The sequence below is a fragment of the Zootoca vivipara genome, chromosome 11 (genome assembly GCF_963506605.1).
Source record: "Zootoca vivipara chromosome 11, rZooViv1.1, whole genome shotgun sequence".
Taxonomy (NCBI): domain Eukaryota; kingdom Metazoa; phylum Chordata; class Lepidosauria; order Squamata; family Lacertidae; genus Zootoca; species Zootoca vivipara.
Window position 1 is genome coordinate 47,311,418 of NC_083286.1, and position 14,540 is coordinate 47,325,957.

The 14,540-nt window shown below is 44.0% G+C and overlaps 2 protein-coding genes across 6 annotated transcripts in view; both read left to right on the forward strand.

The window, feature by feature from the left end:
- RANBP3L (RAN binding protein 3 like) overlaps positions 1 to 8,810 on the forward strand; it is a 45,593-nt gene extending 36,783 nt beyond the window's left edge. The window contains exon 15 of one of the 2 annotated variants that reach the window (XR_009558336.1): positions 3,867 to 3,935. Coding sequence is in view for 1 of the 2 variants with exons in the window: in XM_035100513.2 (XP_034956404.1) it covers positions 3,867 to 3,910 (44 nt within the window). In the remaining variant the exon portion in view is untranslated. Of the gene's footprint in view, positions 1 to 3,866 lie in introns of both variants that reach the window. The other variant, XM_035100513.2, reaches the window with a different exon arrangement.
- A 3,069-nt stretch (positions 8,811 to 11,879) lies between these two features.
- Positions 11,880 to 14,540, forward strand: part of NADK2 (NAD kinase 2, mitochondrial) — a 29,069-nt gene continuing 26,408 nt past the window's right edge. For 2 of the 4 annotated variants that reach the window (XM_035100507.2, XM_035100506.2), the window contains exon 1: positions 12,467 to 12,484. Coding sequence is in view for 2 of the 4 variants with exons in the window: in XM_035100504.2 (XP_034956395.1) it covers positions 12,044 to 12,484 (441 nt within the window). In the remaining 2 variants the exon portion in view is untranslated. Of the gene's footprint in view, positions 12,485 to 14,540 lie in introns of all 4 variants that reach the window. The other 2 variants (XM_035100504.2, XM_035100505.2) reach the window with 2 other exon arrangements.

The following is a 14,540-nucleotide window of genomic DNA, read 5'->3' on the forward strand; positions in this document are numbered from 1 at the left end:
ATTTCCCTGATGATGACACCCAGGGACTCAGGTCTATGGTGGAGCCAGAGAATGAACCCCTGTTGTTTCAGGCAGGACTGTGCCAGAGTTCTGCCATTTCTGGCACCACCCCCTTTCTTTTCTGGCAACTAGGAAAATCCCAGCCAGGCCTCTTTCTTGATTGGTTGGCAGCCCAATTTCTGATGCCAGTCAAACATAGTGCATAGTAAAAATGTATGGGATTGAGGTTTAAGCCACTTTAAAATTAATGGTGGAAGTGAGTTGTGTTCTTCTGGTGGCGACTTGGCTGCAAAGGTTGCAAAGTAGAGAAAAAGATAAATACTAAATGGCTTTATTAAATAGATAGCTTCAACTGGGCTGCACTGTGATATGCAGTAAAGTTCCATTAACCTGGAAATAGTCGTGTATAACAGCTTCTTTGTGTTGACTAATGAAAAACATAGCTATATTTTTTTCCCCATTGCTAGGTTCCCACAGGAAAAAATAATCAGAGCAATGACTTGTTTATGAAACACTTCTTGAAAAACATAAGCAATAGCCCCACACTTCATGTAAGGCTGATGTCATTTTTTTAAAAAAAAGAAAGTTCCCTGCAGATAAATGACTACTTGCACTTCATTTTTCTTTATGTCCTGATTTTGACCAATATCATGACTGAGGTTTGTCACAGGCTCAGTAAAGCGAGATGAGTGCTAGAACCCCAGAGTCGTCTGTGACTGGACCAGGGGACGGTCCCTTTACCTTTACCTTTAACTCATACTCAGAGTAGATCCACTGGAAGCAATGGACTCAAGTTAGCATTTTATTTCAGTGAATCTACTCTGAGAATGGTGTGGTTGGAAACTTTCCCTTCCACGAAACGTTGGCATCAGTTGAAACATCTTATTAGATACAGACATACTCTATGTGATTCTATCAGCTTTCGTCCCTTAGGCTGTGCTAAAAATGATTAATCAGCTCATCCTTCAAAATTAGCTTCCCTTCACCAGAACATAAGAACCCCGATGAATCAAAACAAGTCCCGTCTAGCCAAGCATCATGTGATCACAGTGGCCAACCAGAGGCCCATTGGAAATCCACAAGCCAACCCTGAGTGCAATAGCATAGCACTCTTTTCATTTGTGCATGTTCTGGAAGTTGGGCAATAGGGGCAGTACAGGATTCCTTCTGGTGTACCGACCTCCTCGCTGCACCAAGGATTCCCTGCCCGAGCTGCTTCAGGTCGTGGCAGACCTTCTCCTGGAGACACCTAGTTTGGTTGTCCTAGGGGATTTTAATATCCATGCCGACACGACCTTACAAGGGGCCGCTCAGGACTTCGTGGAAAGCCCTCTATGGGGCTGTCCCTGAATAAGTCTGGCCCAACTCATGGCCGCGGACATGCCTTGGACCTGGTGTTTACCTCTATGGATGTTGGTGATCTGACACTAAGGAAAAGCGAAACTAAAAAGTGCCATGGTCAGATCACTACCTGGTGCAACTGGACTTCTCCGCGACCCTTCCCCTCTGCAGGGAGGTGGGACTGATTCGGATGGTCCGCCCCCCGCGACTTAATGGATCCAAATGGTTTCCAGAGAGTGGTAGGGGATGCTTTATCCCATGTTGATGGCCTTTCAGCCGATTCCCTGGTGGCCCGCTGGAATGTCCTCTCTCCCATGCTTTTTAACATCTACATGCAGCCGCTGGGAGAGAACATCAGGGGGTTTGGGCTGGATGTTCATCAGTATGCGGATGATACCCAGCTCTACCTGTCTTTCAAATCAGAACCAGTGAAGGCAGTGAAGGTCCTGTGTGAGTGCCTGGAGGCGGTTGGAGGATGGATGGCAGCTAACAGATTGAGGTTGAATCCTGACAAGACAGAAGTACTGTTTGTGGGGGACAGGAGGCGGGCAGGTGTGGAGGACTCCCTGGCCCTGAATGGGGTAACTGTGCCCCTGAAGGACCAGGTGCGCAGCCTGGGAGTCATTCTGGACTCACAACTGTCCATGGAGGCACATGTCAATTCTGTGTCCAGGGCAGCTGTCTATCAGCTCCATCTGGTATGCAGGCTGAGACCCTACCTGCCTGCAGACAGTCTCGCCAGAGTGGTGCATGCTCTAGTTATCTCCCGCTTGGACTACTGCAATGCACTCTACGTGGGGCTACCTCTGAAGGTGACCCAGAAACTACAACTAATCCAGAATGCGGCAGCTAGACTGGTGACTGGGAGCGGCCGCCGAGACCACATAACACCGGTCTTGAAAGATCTACACTGGCTCCCAGTACGTTTCCGAGCACAGTTCAAAGTGTTGGTGCTGACCTTTAAAGTCCTAAATGGCCTCGGTCCAGTATACCTGAAGGAGCGTCTCCACCCCCATCATTCTGCTCGGACACTGAGGTCCAGTACCGAGGGCCTTCTGGCGGTTCCCTCGTTGCGAGAAGCCAAGTTGCAGGGAACCAGGCAGAGGGCCTTCTCAGTAGTGGCGCCCGCCCTGTGGAACGCCCTCCCATCAGATGTCAAAGAGAAAAACAGCTACCAGATTTTTAGAAGACATCTGAAGGCAGCCCTCTTTAGGGAGGCTTTTAATGTTTAATAGATTGTTTTATTTCATTTTCTGTTGGAAGCCGCCCAGAGTGGCTGGGGAAACCCAGCCAGATGGGCGGGGTATAAATAATAAATTATTATTATTATTATTATTATTATTATTATTATTATTATTATTATTATTTGTGATTCCCAGGAAGTGGTATTTTTCAGGAGTATATTGCTTACAACACTGCAGGTGGTACACAGCTACCTTTGGCTAGTCGCCAATAATAGCCTTATCCTTCTTTGATTTATCTAACCTCATTTTTAAAGTTACAGGTACGTAGCCGTGTTGGTCTGAGTCGAAACAAAATAAAAAAAATCCTTCAGTAGCACCTTAAAGACCAACTAAGTTTTTATTTTGGCATGAGCTTTCGTGTGCATGCACACTTCTTTAAGGTGCTACTGAAGGATTTTTTTTACCCATTTTTAAATTTATATTTGACTATATATAAAGGTCTGGTGACTTCTGTTTCAGTGTGTCTGAAGAAGTGTGCATGCACACAAAAGCTCATACCAAGAACAAACTTAGTTGGTCTCTAAGGTGCTTACTAGACAATTTTTAAATATATTTTTAAATATATTTCTCATTTTTAAAGTCATCCAAGTTTGTAGAGATCACTACATCTTGAGGAAGTGAACTTTGTAGCTGTTTATTTGCATGTTTATTTCATTGTCAGAAATGTATGTCACAAGCTATGAATAAGTTGTCTTCATAGTTTTGGGGATGATGCCATTTGTCCATTTTTTAAAAAAATATAAATAAGAAAACCATCAATCTTCAATTGCCTTTTTTACATTTCAGTCATGCCCACTTTAACATGTGGCTCCCAAAGGGTTGACTATGAGTCAGTGCCTCGATAAATAGAGATAGAGACAGACAGACAGACAGACAGACAGACAGACAGACAGACAGACAGACAGACAGATTATAGATAGATATCACCATGTTCTGCACAAATTAACTACAGTATTTTCTCTCAAAGGCTGAAGTCAGGAAGAACCTGTTCTCACAGGAAAAAGCTGATTGTGCACATTCCAAGCCACATTCCAAATCACTGTGGGGATGGTTTGGTTTAAAGAAAGAATCTTTGCAGATATTTTGGTGGTTTTCTTGAGATTACCCCCAAGTGTACATGTCCTTCTCTCTTGTGAATCAGTGGTGCTGTTTGGACTGCGTAAGCAGAAGCTCTCGAAGTCTCCAAGTGATATTAGCACATACAGATGATGTGGTAGTCTCAGGAATGTTGGATTTTATTTATTCCATGGAAGTAACCAATCGCTTTCCATTCTTCTCCAGATCATTCTCAGTGGATTCGCCGACAGCCTGTGGTCTGTTCGTGACAATTTGCTTTCTCCAATCAAAGTAAAAACAACAACAACTAGAAACTTCTGTTTTTTTTATTTTAAAAATACCCAAGGAGCTCTTATGAATTCAGCGTGTGAGGAAATTCTGCACACTTTTTGGATGACTAAGGGGCAAAAACTTTTCAGGGTTGACTTAGCACACAGAGGATACACGAAACAAGCACTTTATGGGTTCCACTCGTCCTTCCTTTTTCTTAAACAGGAATTAGAGAATGGCCCCAGCGCTTTAAGAATTTTTGAAATAAAAAAAGACTTCTGTTTTTTGAACAAATGATCTTCAAAGACAATTTAAAAGAAAAAGAGAAGCCTAATTGAAGTTATTTCATCATATTGATGGAATCCATCATTTATCCATGAATTACTGACTGCGTTAATTCCACATAGATTTATCTACACAATGACTGTCCACAAAAATCTATTATGACTACAGCTATATAATAAATACTTTTCTTAGCAGTCACAGCATAGCATTCAGCAGCTGATATTTGTGCGAAGTTTTCAGCATGGTAAGCTATTTTAGGGAACTTTCCCGATCCAGAAAAATAGAATATGAATGTAGAAGTAGTTGGTTGCAATTGGTTGTGTTATATGCACAAATCTGGGGCATGTGGGGCTCAGGGGCGGGATGCATCCAGCAACCCAGTAATGTATGTACAACAACAAACCTCCTATTCCATAGGGATCTCCCATGTAACCAAAACTTCTGCTCTGGGAACTTTTTTAAAAAATAATAATACAAAAACTATGGAGGGTAGCAGCCTATTCTGGAATGGGCCAAAAATCTCTAAAATAATTTTGTATAAATAAAAGTAACTAATCTGAGCACTGGATTATGCTACAAGCTTGCAAATTAGCCAGCAACAATTCAGCAACAGTTTTACTTAATTGCCATTTTTGTTTCCTTAGATATGTAACCATATAAAAAGGTACAGTGGTACCTCGGTTTATGAACACAATTGGTTCCGGAAGTGTGTTCATAAACTGAAGCGTTCATAAACTGAAGCGAACTTTCCAATTGGAAGTAATGGAAAATGAATTAATCCGTTCCAGATGGGTCCGCGGTGTTCATAAACCGAAAATTCATAAACCGAGGTGTTCATAAACCGAGGTTCCACTGTATACATATCTTGCATGCCATGGATTAAAAATGTAAGAAGAGCCATACAGAATCAGGCCAAAGACTAGCCAGCCTATCTATTTTGTTTCCCACAACAGCCAATCAGATGCCTATGGAAAGCCCATAAGCAGTATATAAGCGCAATAAACTCCTGTTGTTATTCTCTGGCAAGTGGTGTTCACCCTAGTTCAGTCATAAGGCTAAACTGATGGTTTATTAAGATATGGCTTAGTGTTATGTGCAAACCACGTCTTACACCTGAATCTATGGCTTGTTGTTGGCTTGTGAACTTTGGTTTAATAGTGGCTTGTGTTACAGGGGAACAACACCCTTTGTTAACCCTGGTTTGTTTAACTGTCTCAGGTGCTCACCAAACTATAAAGGCAGGAGACAACAGCGGCTGGATATGAAAAGCACCTGTGGTTGACGCATGGTAAACTTGTGTTTTGTTAAAACAAACCATGGCTTAGCATTATATACCAACCATGCCAATCACGTTTCCTTCAATCCTGGAGATAGCATATAGCAATCATGACTAGTGGCCATTTTATAGCCTTATCCATCTTATTTGTAAGTCCATTTAAACTGGTTGCCATCACCACATCTTGCAGTAGTGAGTTCCATAGTTTAACTGTGTGATATGAAGAAGTATTTCCTCTCTTCTGTCCTGAATCTCCCACCATTCAGCTTCATTGGATGATTCTGAGTTTTCATATCATGAGAGGGAGAAAATCTTCTGTCTTGTTTTCTCTATGCCATGCATAACCTTACACACTTTATACCTCGTGCCCCACACCCCTGATTTGCCTTTTTTCTCAGCTAAAAAGCCCCAGACATTGTAACCTTTTCTCACAGAACAGAGGCCAGATTTTGCATAAATACCATTTTCTGAAGATCATACCTCAAGCTTTCAAAACCAGCAAGAAATGAGACAGAAACGTTTGCCAACGCACCTGTTTGCCATCATTAAGTGTGTAGACAGTTAAATATTTTTCCAATGCAAAGGAACACATCAAAAATGCTTTTGAAAACTTTGCCTGATGTGAGGGATATCCTGCTGCCAAAGGTAAAAGCTTCATTATTAACTACATGAACACTTAAAAGCTAGTTTTTGTTTGCTAAGGCTGTATCTGTCAGCCTAGCACATGCAACAGTCCAAAGAGTATTTCCAAAGCTCATATTGGTATCCATAATTCCACAAGTTGCTGTGTGTTTTTGGAAGAAATATGTTCAGGGCTGTGCTCTTTGTGTGTTTCTAAATGAGCCATGGTTTTCTCAGTCATCTGCATTTCCTGTTTGTGGACACCTTTCATATGTAAAGTGCTTCATGCAGTGCAACCCTTCTCCTCTTGATTTGGAAGTAGATCCCACTGTGTTTAGGATTGCAACCCCAATATCATCCATGCTGTATGAGGAATTGAGGCAACTATTCATAGGAATGTAAGATGCGGACAAGTCATGCTTCCCAGTATTCACTGGGATAGCTCAGTTGGTAGAGTGTGAGACTCTTAATCTCAGGGTCGTGGGTTTGAGCCCCACATTGGGCAAAAGATTCCTGCATCACAGTGGGTTAGATTAGATGACCCATGTGTTGCCTTCCAACTCTACAATTCTATGATTCTGTGATTCTACCCACTGATATATATATAGATCTTTCCCAAAATAGGAACAGGGCAAACCTCCTTAGAAATAGCCTGTGGTACTGGAAGTAGTACACAGCCATGATTCACAACTAGTAGTCATCAACAACCCTATCTTCCATGAAATTTTATAAATATTTTTTAAAGCCATCCAAGTTGGGTGACCATCACTTAAGAACTCTTGGCAGTGGTCCATCTACTCCTGCATCCTGTTCTCACAGTGGCCAACCAGATGCCTATGAGAAACCCACAAACAGGACCGGAGCAGAAGAGCACTGTCCCCACCTGCGTTCTCCAGCAAAATCACTACATCTTGTGGCAGTAAGTTCCATAGTTCAACTATACGCAATCCTATTAAAAATAAGAAAGTGGCATGGGTCCAGACAATGGGTGTCAACCTCAGAAAGACTGCATTGTTTGCTTCACACTTTAGTCGTCCTTAATCCATCTTGTTAGCCTCTCGTCTTGGATAATTTGCTCTAGGCATCCTGTATAAAAAGGACAAGTGGCTCATGCAACTGTTAGGGGGAAATCAGAAGAGCCTGATGTTAGGTGCACAGGGGCAAAGCCCTTGAACCCTCTATGGGTCTTGAGTCCTATCCAGCCTTATCAGGTGCTAACACAACCCACACATCTAACAGTGAGTGATTTGCTCAAAAATAACTAGCAAATTCATAACCCAGCTCTGCCACAACCAGCTCACTCCACTATATTATATAGACACAATCAGTTAATTTCGTTGAGCTCTTCTTGATAATGTACGTAGTACGTATAGGTCATCTACCTCTAACAAATTAAATATTTAGAAAGGGGGGGTGGGTTGTCAGAAAAGATGTTCCTGCACACCATGAGCAATACTTTCTTCATCAAACATTACTTTTTCAAATCACGCTTACTGTAGGATAGTTGAGAGAAGACCCTGCAGCCAGCAACTACAATGGCAATCAAGTTACACGTGTTTTCAAACAAACTTTTTAGCTTAGTCAAAAAAAATTGCTTAATAAATATTTGGCCCAAAAGAATTTTGGCAAGACTTAAGTGCTGTTGAGTTTCCACAAGGACTCTACTCCGATCATCCCCAAACTGACAAGGAGAGCACAACTATCAAATTGTAAAGGTGGTCCACAGTTTTAGAATCTGTGTATATGGATGATCAAATGTAGCAAAAGCAAAGCCCAACTAGATCATACCATTATGCCCCTTCTGTCTAAGCTGCCATCCATAACAAGCAGATTAAGTCCAGAACAGTTTTTGAACAGTTCCTATCAAAACGCAAAGCCATAAACCATGTTTGCAAAGCACAACAGTCTGTTCATTTCGTAACCAGTCATATTGAGGATATGGTCCATCAAATCTCTCTCTGAACTGTGTCTCCACTGCACTCTCATTCTAATTCAGGATTTGTTAAGCTACCAATCAGAGTCCAGGAATAGGACTCTTAACAAATTTCTGGTCCCGAAATAAAATATTTAAATAATAAACACATGCACTTGAACCTAAAGTTGGCCTTAAAGATTTTAATTGCACTTACTTCCAGAAATTGGCTGAACTCGTGTAATTCATTTTGAGCAGACTGTAACTTGGATCAGATAATGAGTGCAGTTCAGCAGATTTCTTTACAAGGTGGTTTAAGAAGATGGAATTGGCCTTGTACCCATGCAGAACTGGGATAGACTGGACTTTAATGGCTCCATGCATTCCTAGTTCCAAATACATGTTATTTTCTCACTGAAGCCTACTAATAAATCAGTGTAGGTTAACACTGAATAATCTACTTGTACTGGTTGAGGAGGAATGCAAATATTTTACTACTTGCCCCCACACTTTAGCTATATGGGAAAAGTTAAAATACTATGCTGAAAGGTCCCTACATGAATGGGATCAGCTTTTATTCTTGACCATCTTATACTTTTTTTTAAAGTGCTGCTTTAGTACTATTGCATTGTTATGAAGGTCTTTAAAAAGGTATCATATACTATTATTCATATACAAGAAGTTAGGGAAGTATTCCATTGTGTTTTGGATATTATTACTGTATGTAATAAACAGAACAATAAAAGTAACAGTGACAAAATTAAGCCTTGGCTTTTATTTTCAATAAAGTATAGCATGTCTATCTTCTGCAATACATCATTATTTTTTTATTTGAAAGACAGATAAATTGATCTTTTAATCTACTCCTTTTTTAATAAAGATTTTCTTGATTTACAGAATATGCAATGTCTCTCGTAACATTTTTACAGATTGGTTTCATTTGTTGAGACATTGGGGGGAAAGAGGGGGATAGAAGTAGATGGGGGGGAGATGGGGGGTCAGGTGACCATGTTTCTATTTTACTTAATATACTTTTTTGGGGGGGGTTGTCAGCGTTGTTTGTGCAGGTTCTCTGTTGTTCCCTTGTGTTCCTTTGGTGGTGAGAGAGGTTGGGGTTGGCCTAGGGCAGGGGTTCCCAACAAAATTTTCTCGAGGACCCCTCATCGAGCCGCTATTGTGACAAGGACCCGCATTAATTCCTAATCCTAAAATTAAAAAGTGAGAGCCAAATTAAGAGTCTTTTTATATTTTATATTTATACATTTTTTACAGTTCTTCCTCTTCATCTGTAGGCCTTTGTCGTTTTAACGAACCACTTTTTAACCAACGGTCCATTTTTAACTATGCGAACTGTAGCTTCCGCGAAAAACAACGCTTTGTTTACAAACACTACTGTTTTGCAAAGAGGCAGCGCGCGCCAGGGAGGAGGGAGGGGAATGGAGAAGACAGGGTACCTGCGCAGTAGCGCACAAATGAAGCCGACATGCGCAAAGCATCTTGGGGAGGTGAGCGTTAGTAGAATGCGCGCACTGCCTCTTTGCAAAACAGTAGTGTTTGTAAAGCGCCACCTAATGGCATACAGCAGAACTACTGCCTCTATCTAATTCTAGTTTTGCGCTAGACTCTGCTCATGCAGGAAGCGGCCAAAACAAAAAATCTGTTATCATACGAAATATATTTAATATATTTTTTATTCTAATAGCATCTTGCGGACCCCTCTGGCATAGCTTGTGGACCCCTGGGGGTCCGCGGACCACCTGTTGGGAACCACTGGCCTAGGGTATGAGCAATACATCATTTTAAACATTGTATGTGGTTCCCCCTGAACTTCCTAAATTGTCAAAGTGACCCGTGAAGGTAAGGGAGGGTAGGGTCTTACTCTCACACCACCTCAGGCTGAAAAGGTTCCCAACCCTGGTGTAGATAATACTGAACTAGGTGGACCAAAGGTTCGAGTCACTATTTTAGTTACGATTCTTTAAAAACTTCCTACCCCAATAGACCCTCCTTAGTGAGGTTCACCTGTCTCTACTACTGTATTAACTTTCAGCAATCAGTTAGTGGCTGAATGAAGAATACTTTTCCTGGCAACCCCAAGATCATTGGAAGGAATAAAGTTTTCAACTGTAACTACTTTTAGATGTCTTTAATTGCAATTGGTTTTTTAAAGAGTGCTTTAACTGTTTTAGAATGTTTTCGTTTTTAAATGGTGTATCTGTTAGCTGCCCTGGGCTCCTTGCGGAATGTGGGATATAAACCCAATATATAACATTACAAGACAGCTTCGTATGTTCCTTTGATGTTCCAGTAATATGCTCCTGCTTGGTTCCCACCTCTGGCAGAGTATGGCTGTACTGGAGGCCTCCAGTAGTATAAAACCTGTCACCTGCCCTGCTACTGAGCAGTACTTGTCCCATCTCCACCAGCTCATCAGCTGGCTCTAAGAATGCTCTTGAAAAAGAGCAACATATTTCTTATGCATTCCAATGGTTAAAACTTTCTTTCCCTCCTTTCTGTAATTCCATTTCCTTCTTCTTTCAGTTTTAATAGTATGTGAAATAAAGTATTCCTTTTTTTAAAAAAAATCATTAAGATAGATGATCACAGGGATACAGAAAATGAAGGTTAATTGAATAATCTTCTCCCCTTGGTTTTAAGCCAACTGATCACTTTTTTGAGCTCCACCTTTGCTTGGTTGATTTTTGTTTAACTTCGGTAGGCAGTTTTTAAAAGAATTATGAGCAAATGACCTATGGCATACTTTTCTCTTTGCTCCAGAATGTTGGCAGATTTTCATTTTATCACTGTAACTATGGCAAGTTACAGCTTCAATTTGATCTGGCCTTTCAGATTGTGAAGTGGCACTTTTCATCCAGCCCAGATGAAAAATCACCAGCAGGGCTGTTGAATGTGTGCTTTGTTTATAGTATGGAAGATATAATTAAACCGAACACATTTTCTGGATTGTAGCCACACTGTTTTTCCCCTATAAGATCAAAGCAGATTTCCATCATGCACCTCTCACAATTTTTATATCGTAAAAATAACTCTTTGGTAGGAAATGTACAGTGCTAATAAATTGAGTGCTTGGCTGTTGCTTATGATAAACGTATACTTTTATAGTGTCTGAAAATATATGTCGAGGGGACTTTTTAAAAAATCAGAACGAGTTTGGGACACTGTTCCTGCAAGTAACTCATGGTTCCACTGTTTCCACACACATGGTTCTCTCTCCCTTTCTTTCAGTGAACAGACTCCCTTCTCCGTGTTTGAAGCCCTCTGCAGAGCTCCTGCCAGTCCGTGCATGCAATACTGTACTGAGTTAGATGATGGATGGACCAAGGACTGTCAATACTGTGTATAAAGGCGGCAGCTACCTGCAGGAAAGTGGAATCGAGCCGCGGGACTGTGACGGGACCGCAGCTCACGGCGCCCACCGGCCGCCTTCGCCTCTCTCAATCTCCCCCGCTTTATCCCTTTCCGAGCTGCGGAACGTCCTCCGCCGCCGCCCGCGCGCTCAGGGCAAGGGCATTTCCTATTGGTCAAGCGCGGCTGGAAGAGCTCGAGCCCGTTTCGTGCCTTGCGCGGCTATAACGTCGCGTCAACCAATGGGCGGTTTCTGGATTGAGCGAAACCTGCGCAGGCGCAGAAAGCGAGTCGACGTCGAAAGCCCGTATGGGACCCGCCGGGCTGTGGCAAAAAAGGGGAGGGGAGAGAGCGAGAGAGAGCGGGCTCGCGGCCCCTGCGCACGGTGTCCCTTGCCTCCCGCAAGGGTCGCGCCCACGTCGCCTGCGTCCGTGCGTCAGGCGGAGCGCGCGGAGCAGAAGGGGGCGGGGCTGTGCGTGCGTGCGTGCGTGCTTGTGTGTTGCTTTTCCTCACCCCCCCCCCCGCCACTTTCCCTAGCGCGTGCAGCGCGCCGTTGTGGCGCAAAACCTGAGGGGGAAGGTCGCTGCTCTGTCGCTTCGCCTCCCTCGCTTCTTCGTCAGCGGCTGTGGCGGCCGCGCGGCGGCTCCAGGAGGAACCCCGCGAGCCCGGGCTATGACCTGCCTCCCGAGCTACCTGAGCGGCGGCAGTCCCTCCGCCGCTCTCCGCGCCTTGCTCAAGCCTTCCCGGAGGCACCAGCCGCCAGCTCCGCCGCCGCAGAGCCACCTCGCCTTAGCGCCCAGCGCAGCCCGCCTGGCCGCGTCGGTGGCTTCAGCCGCCGCCGCCTTTGCCGCGTCCGGGCTCCCCTCTCAGCCGTTAGCGCTGGCGGGGCGAGGGTCTTCGCCGCCGCCGTCTCCGCCGCCTCCGTCTGCCCCTTCCACCTCGCAGCGCTGCCTCAGCTCCGATGCTTCCTCGGAGCTCCCTTCGCGGTCGGGAGGCGTCGGCGGCGGGTTCCGCCCGGCCCGGGTGGTGGTGGTGGCCAAGACGACCCGCTACGAGTTCGAGCAGCAGCGGTACCGGTACGCGGGGCTCTCCGAGGAGGACCTCAAGCAGCTGGTGAGTGGAGGTGCTCGGGGATCGCGTGTTTAAATCTTCCCTTTCGGCCTGCAAATGGGCCGAGAATGACAGGGTTGGAAGGGAACCCTGAGGGTCATCTAGTCCAACTCTGTCATTCTATGACCTCGACCTCATCTTTGTGCATGTATAAGCCATACCTTGACATGAACACACACTCTTTCTCTGATAACAAGGTAAGTTAGCACAGGGAGGTGACTGTTGGAGGCAGATACTTAACACCCCAAACAGCACCCAATCAACAACTGTTTTTGTGGTTTGTAATAATAATAATAATAATAATAATAATAATAATAATAATAATTTATTTATACCCCGCCCATCTGGCTGGGCTTTCCTTGCCACTCTGGGCGGCTTCCAACAAACATTAAAATACATCAAATATCACAGATTAAAAACTTCCCTCAACAGGGCTGCCTTTAGGTATTTTCTAAATGTCAGGTAGTTGTTTATCTCTCTGACCTCTGATGGGAGGGTGTTCCACAGGGCAGGTGCCACTAATAGTGGCAATTTGTCAAGCTGGTGTGTGGCTGGGGAGGAGTTCTTTTTTAGTAACAGCATTGGGTGATTGCCGGTTTATTCTACCTGCTTACTCAGTCTGAAAGAAGCATAAATGTAGTGGGGACCACTCGAACTAACTGACTCCCTCCTTATTATAGTGGCTGTGTAATATCAACAGGTATAATTTGAATGAAGCCATCTTCTACTACAGGGGTCCCCAAACTTACCCGGCTTTGGGCTGGTTCCTCCGGCGCCGATCGTTCGGTGGGCCAGAGGGCGGGGGAACGCGCTCCCATACGTGTGCGCACTTGCCTTTTCTGGTGCGGCGCGGAGCCGGAAATGGCTTCTGCACATGTGCAGACGTCATTTTCGGTGCACTTCCGGGTCGGCGCGGCGCCAGAAATAGCTTGTGCGCGTGCGTATGGGAGCATGTTCCCCTGCCCTATGGCCCGCACATGCGCACAAGCTATTTCTGGTGCCGCGCCGACCTGGAGATGGGCAACCGCACCGCGGCACGCCAGTAAGAGCGGGGGCCGCCGGGGGCCACACAATTGGCTCGCGTGGGCCGCATCTGGCCCCCGGACCATAGTTAGGGGACCCCTGTTCTACTACATCAAGAATGGGAAAGCTGTGGCCCTCCAAATCTGTTGAATTCCAGCTCAATCTGCCCCAACCAGTATGGTCAGATTGAAGTTCAGCAACATCTGAAGGGACACAGGTTCCAGAGCCATGCTCTATATGCTTACCGTATATCAGTTTAACTTGAGAAACAAAAAAAATGTGTCTGCCCATTAAGTGTACAAGAATTTGGCAGAGAACACTTTTGGGATGGGTGGTTCAAAGTTCAAATTCCTAACTACCAAAACAATTTGGAGTACCACCCTTGCATCTTTTCCCACCTTGCAACTATTTTGGAGGGCATGAGTGGAACTGGAGCAGAAAATGAGTTAATAAGGAAAAGACCTAATCCTTTTGTTCCTAGTTTTATCTACTCAAGGCTGCATCTGAGTGTTAATAAAACAAAAGAACAAAAAATGACCACAGAATATTAACACTTGTGTAGTTTGGCCTTATGCTGCCCTCTATTATTTGGTTAATTGCATACAGATTTATTTATTTCAAGGATATTGTCAACTGTCAATATTCACAACATTATGATAGTACCATCAGCTATTTGCTCTTTGATACATCTAATAACTTCTACTACTAAGAAAATAGGTGTTTTATCTGGCCAGCACTCGGGCTTCGAAAGATCAAGACTTCAATTTAGAATCACTTTTTTAACGAAGTGGCAGTTATACATGTTTCCACATGCACAGGTTCACATGGCAGTAACTGCTAACACAGATTCATCTTGATTATTTACTCTTCAGGAAAGTACCATCTATTTTGGTAGCACTCAGCCCCAGTCCAACTACCTAACTTGCAGCCATGTGAGGCTAATATTATTGGCTCTGAAGGGAAGGGAAGTTAAATGAACTGTTGCATACTCCTGATGTGTGTACAGTTTAGTGCTGTCTTTCTCCCTTCTGGCCTT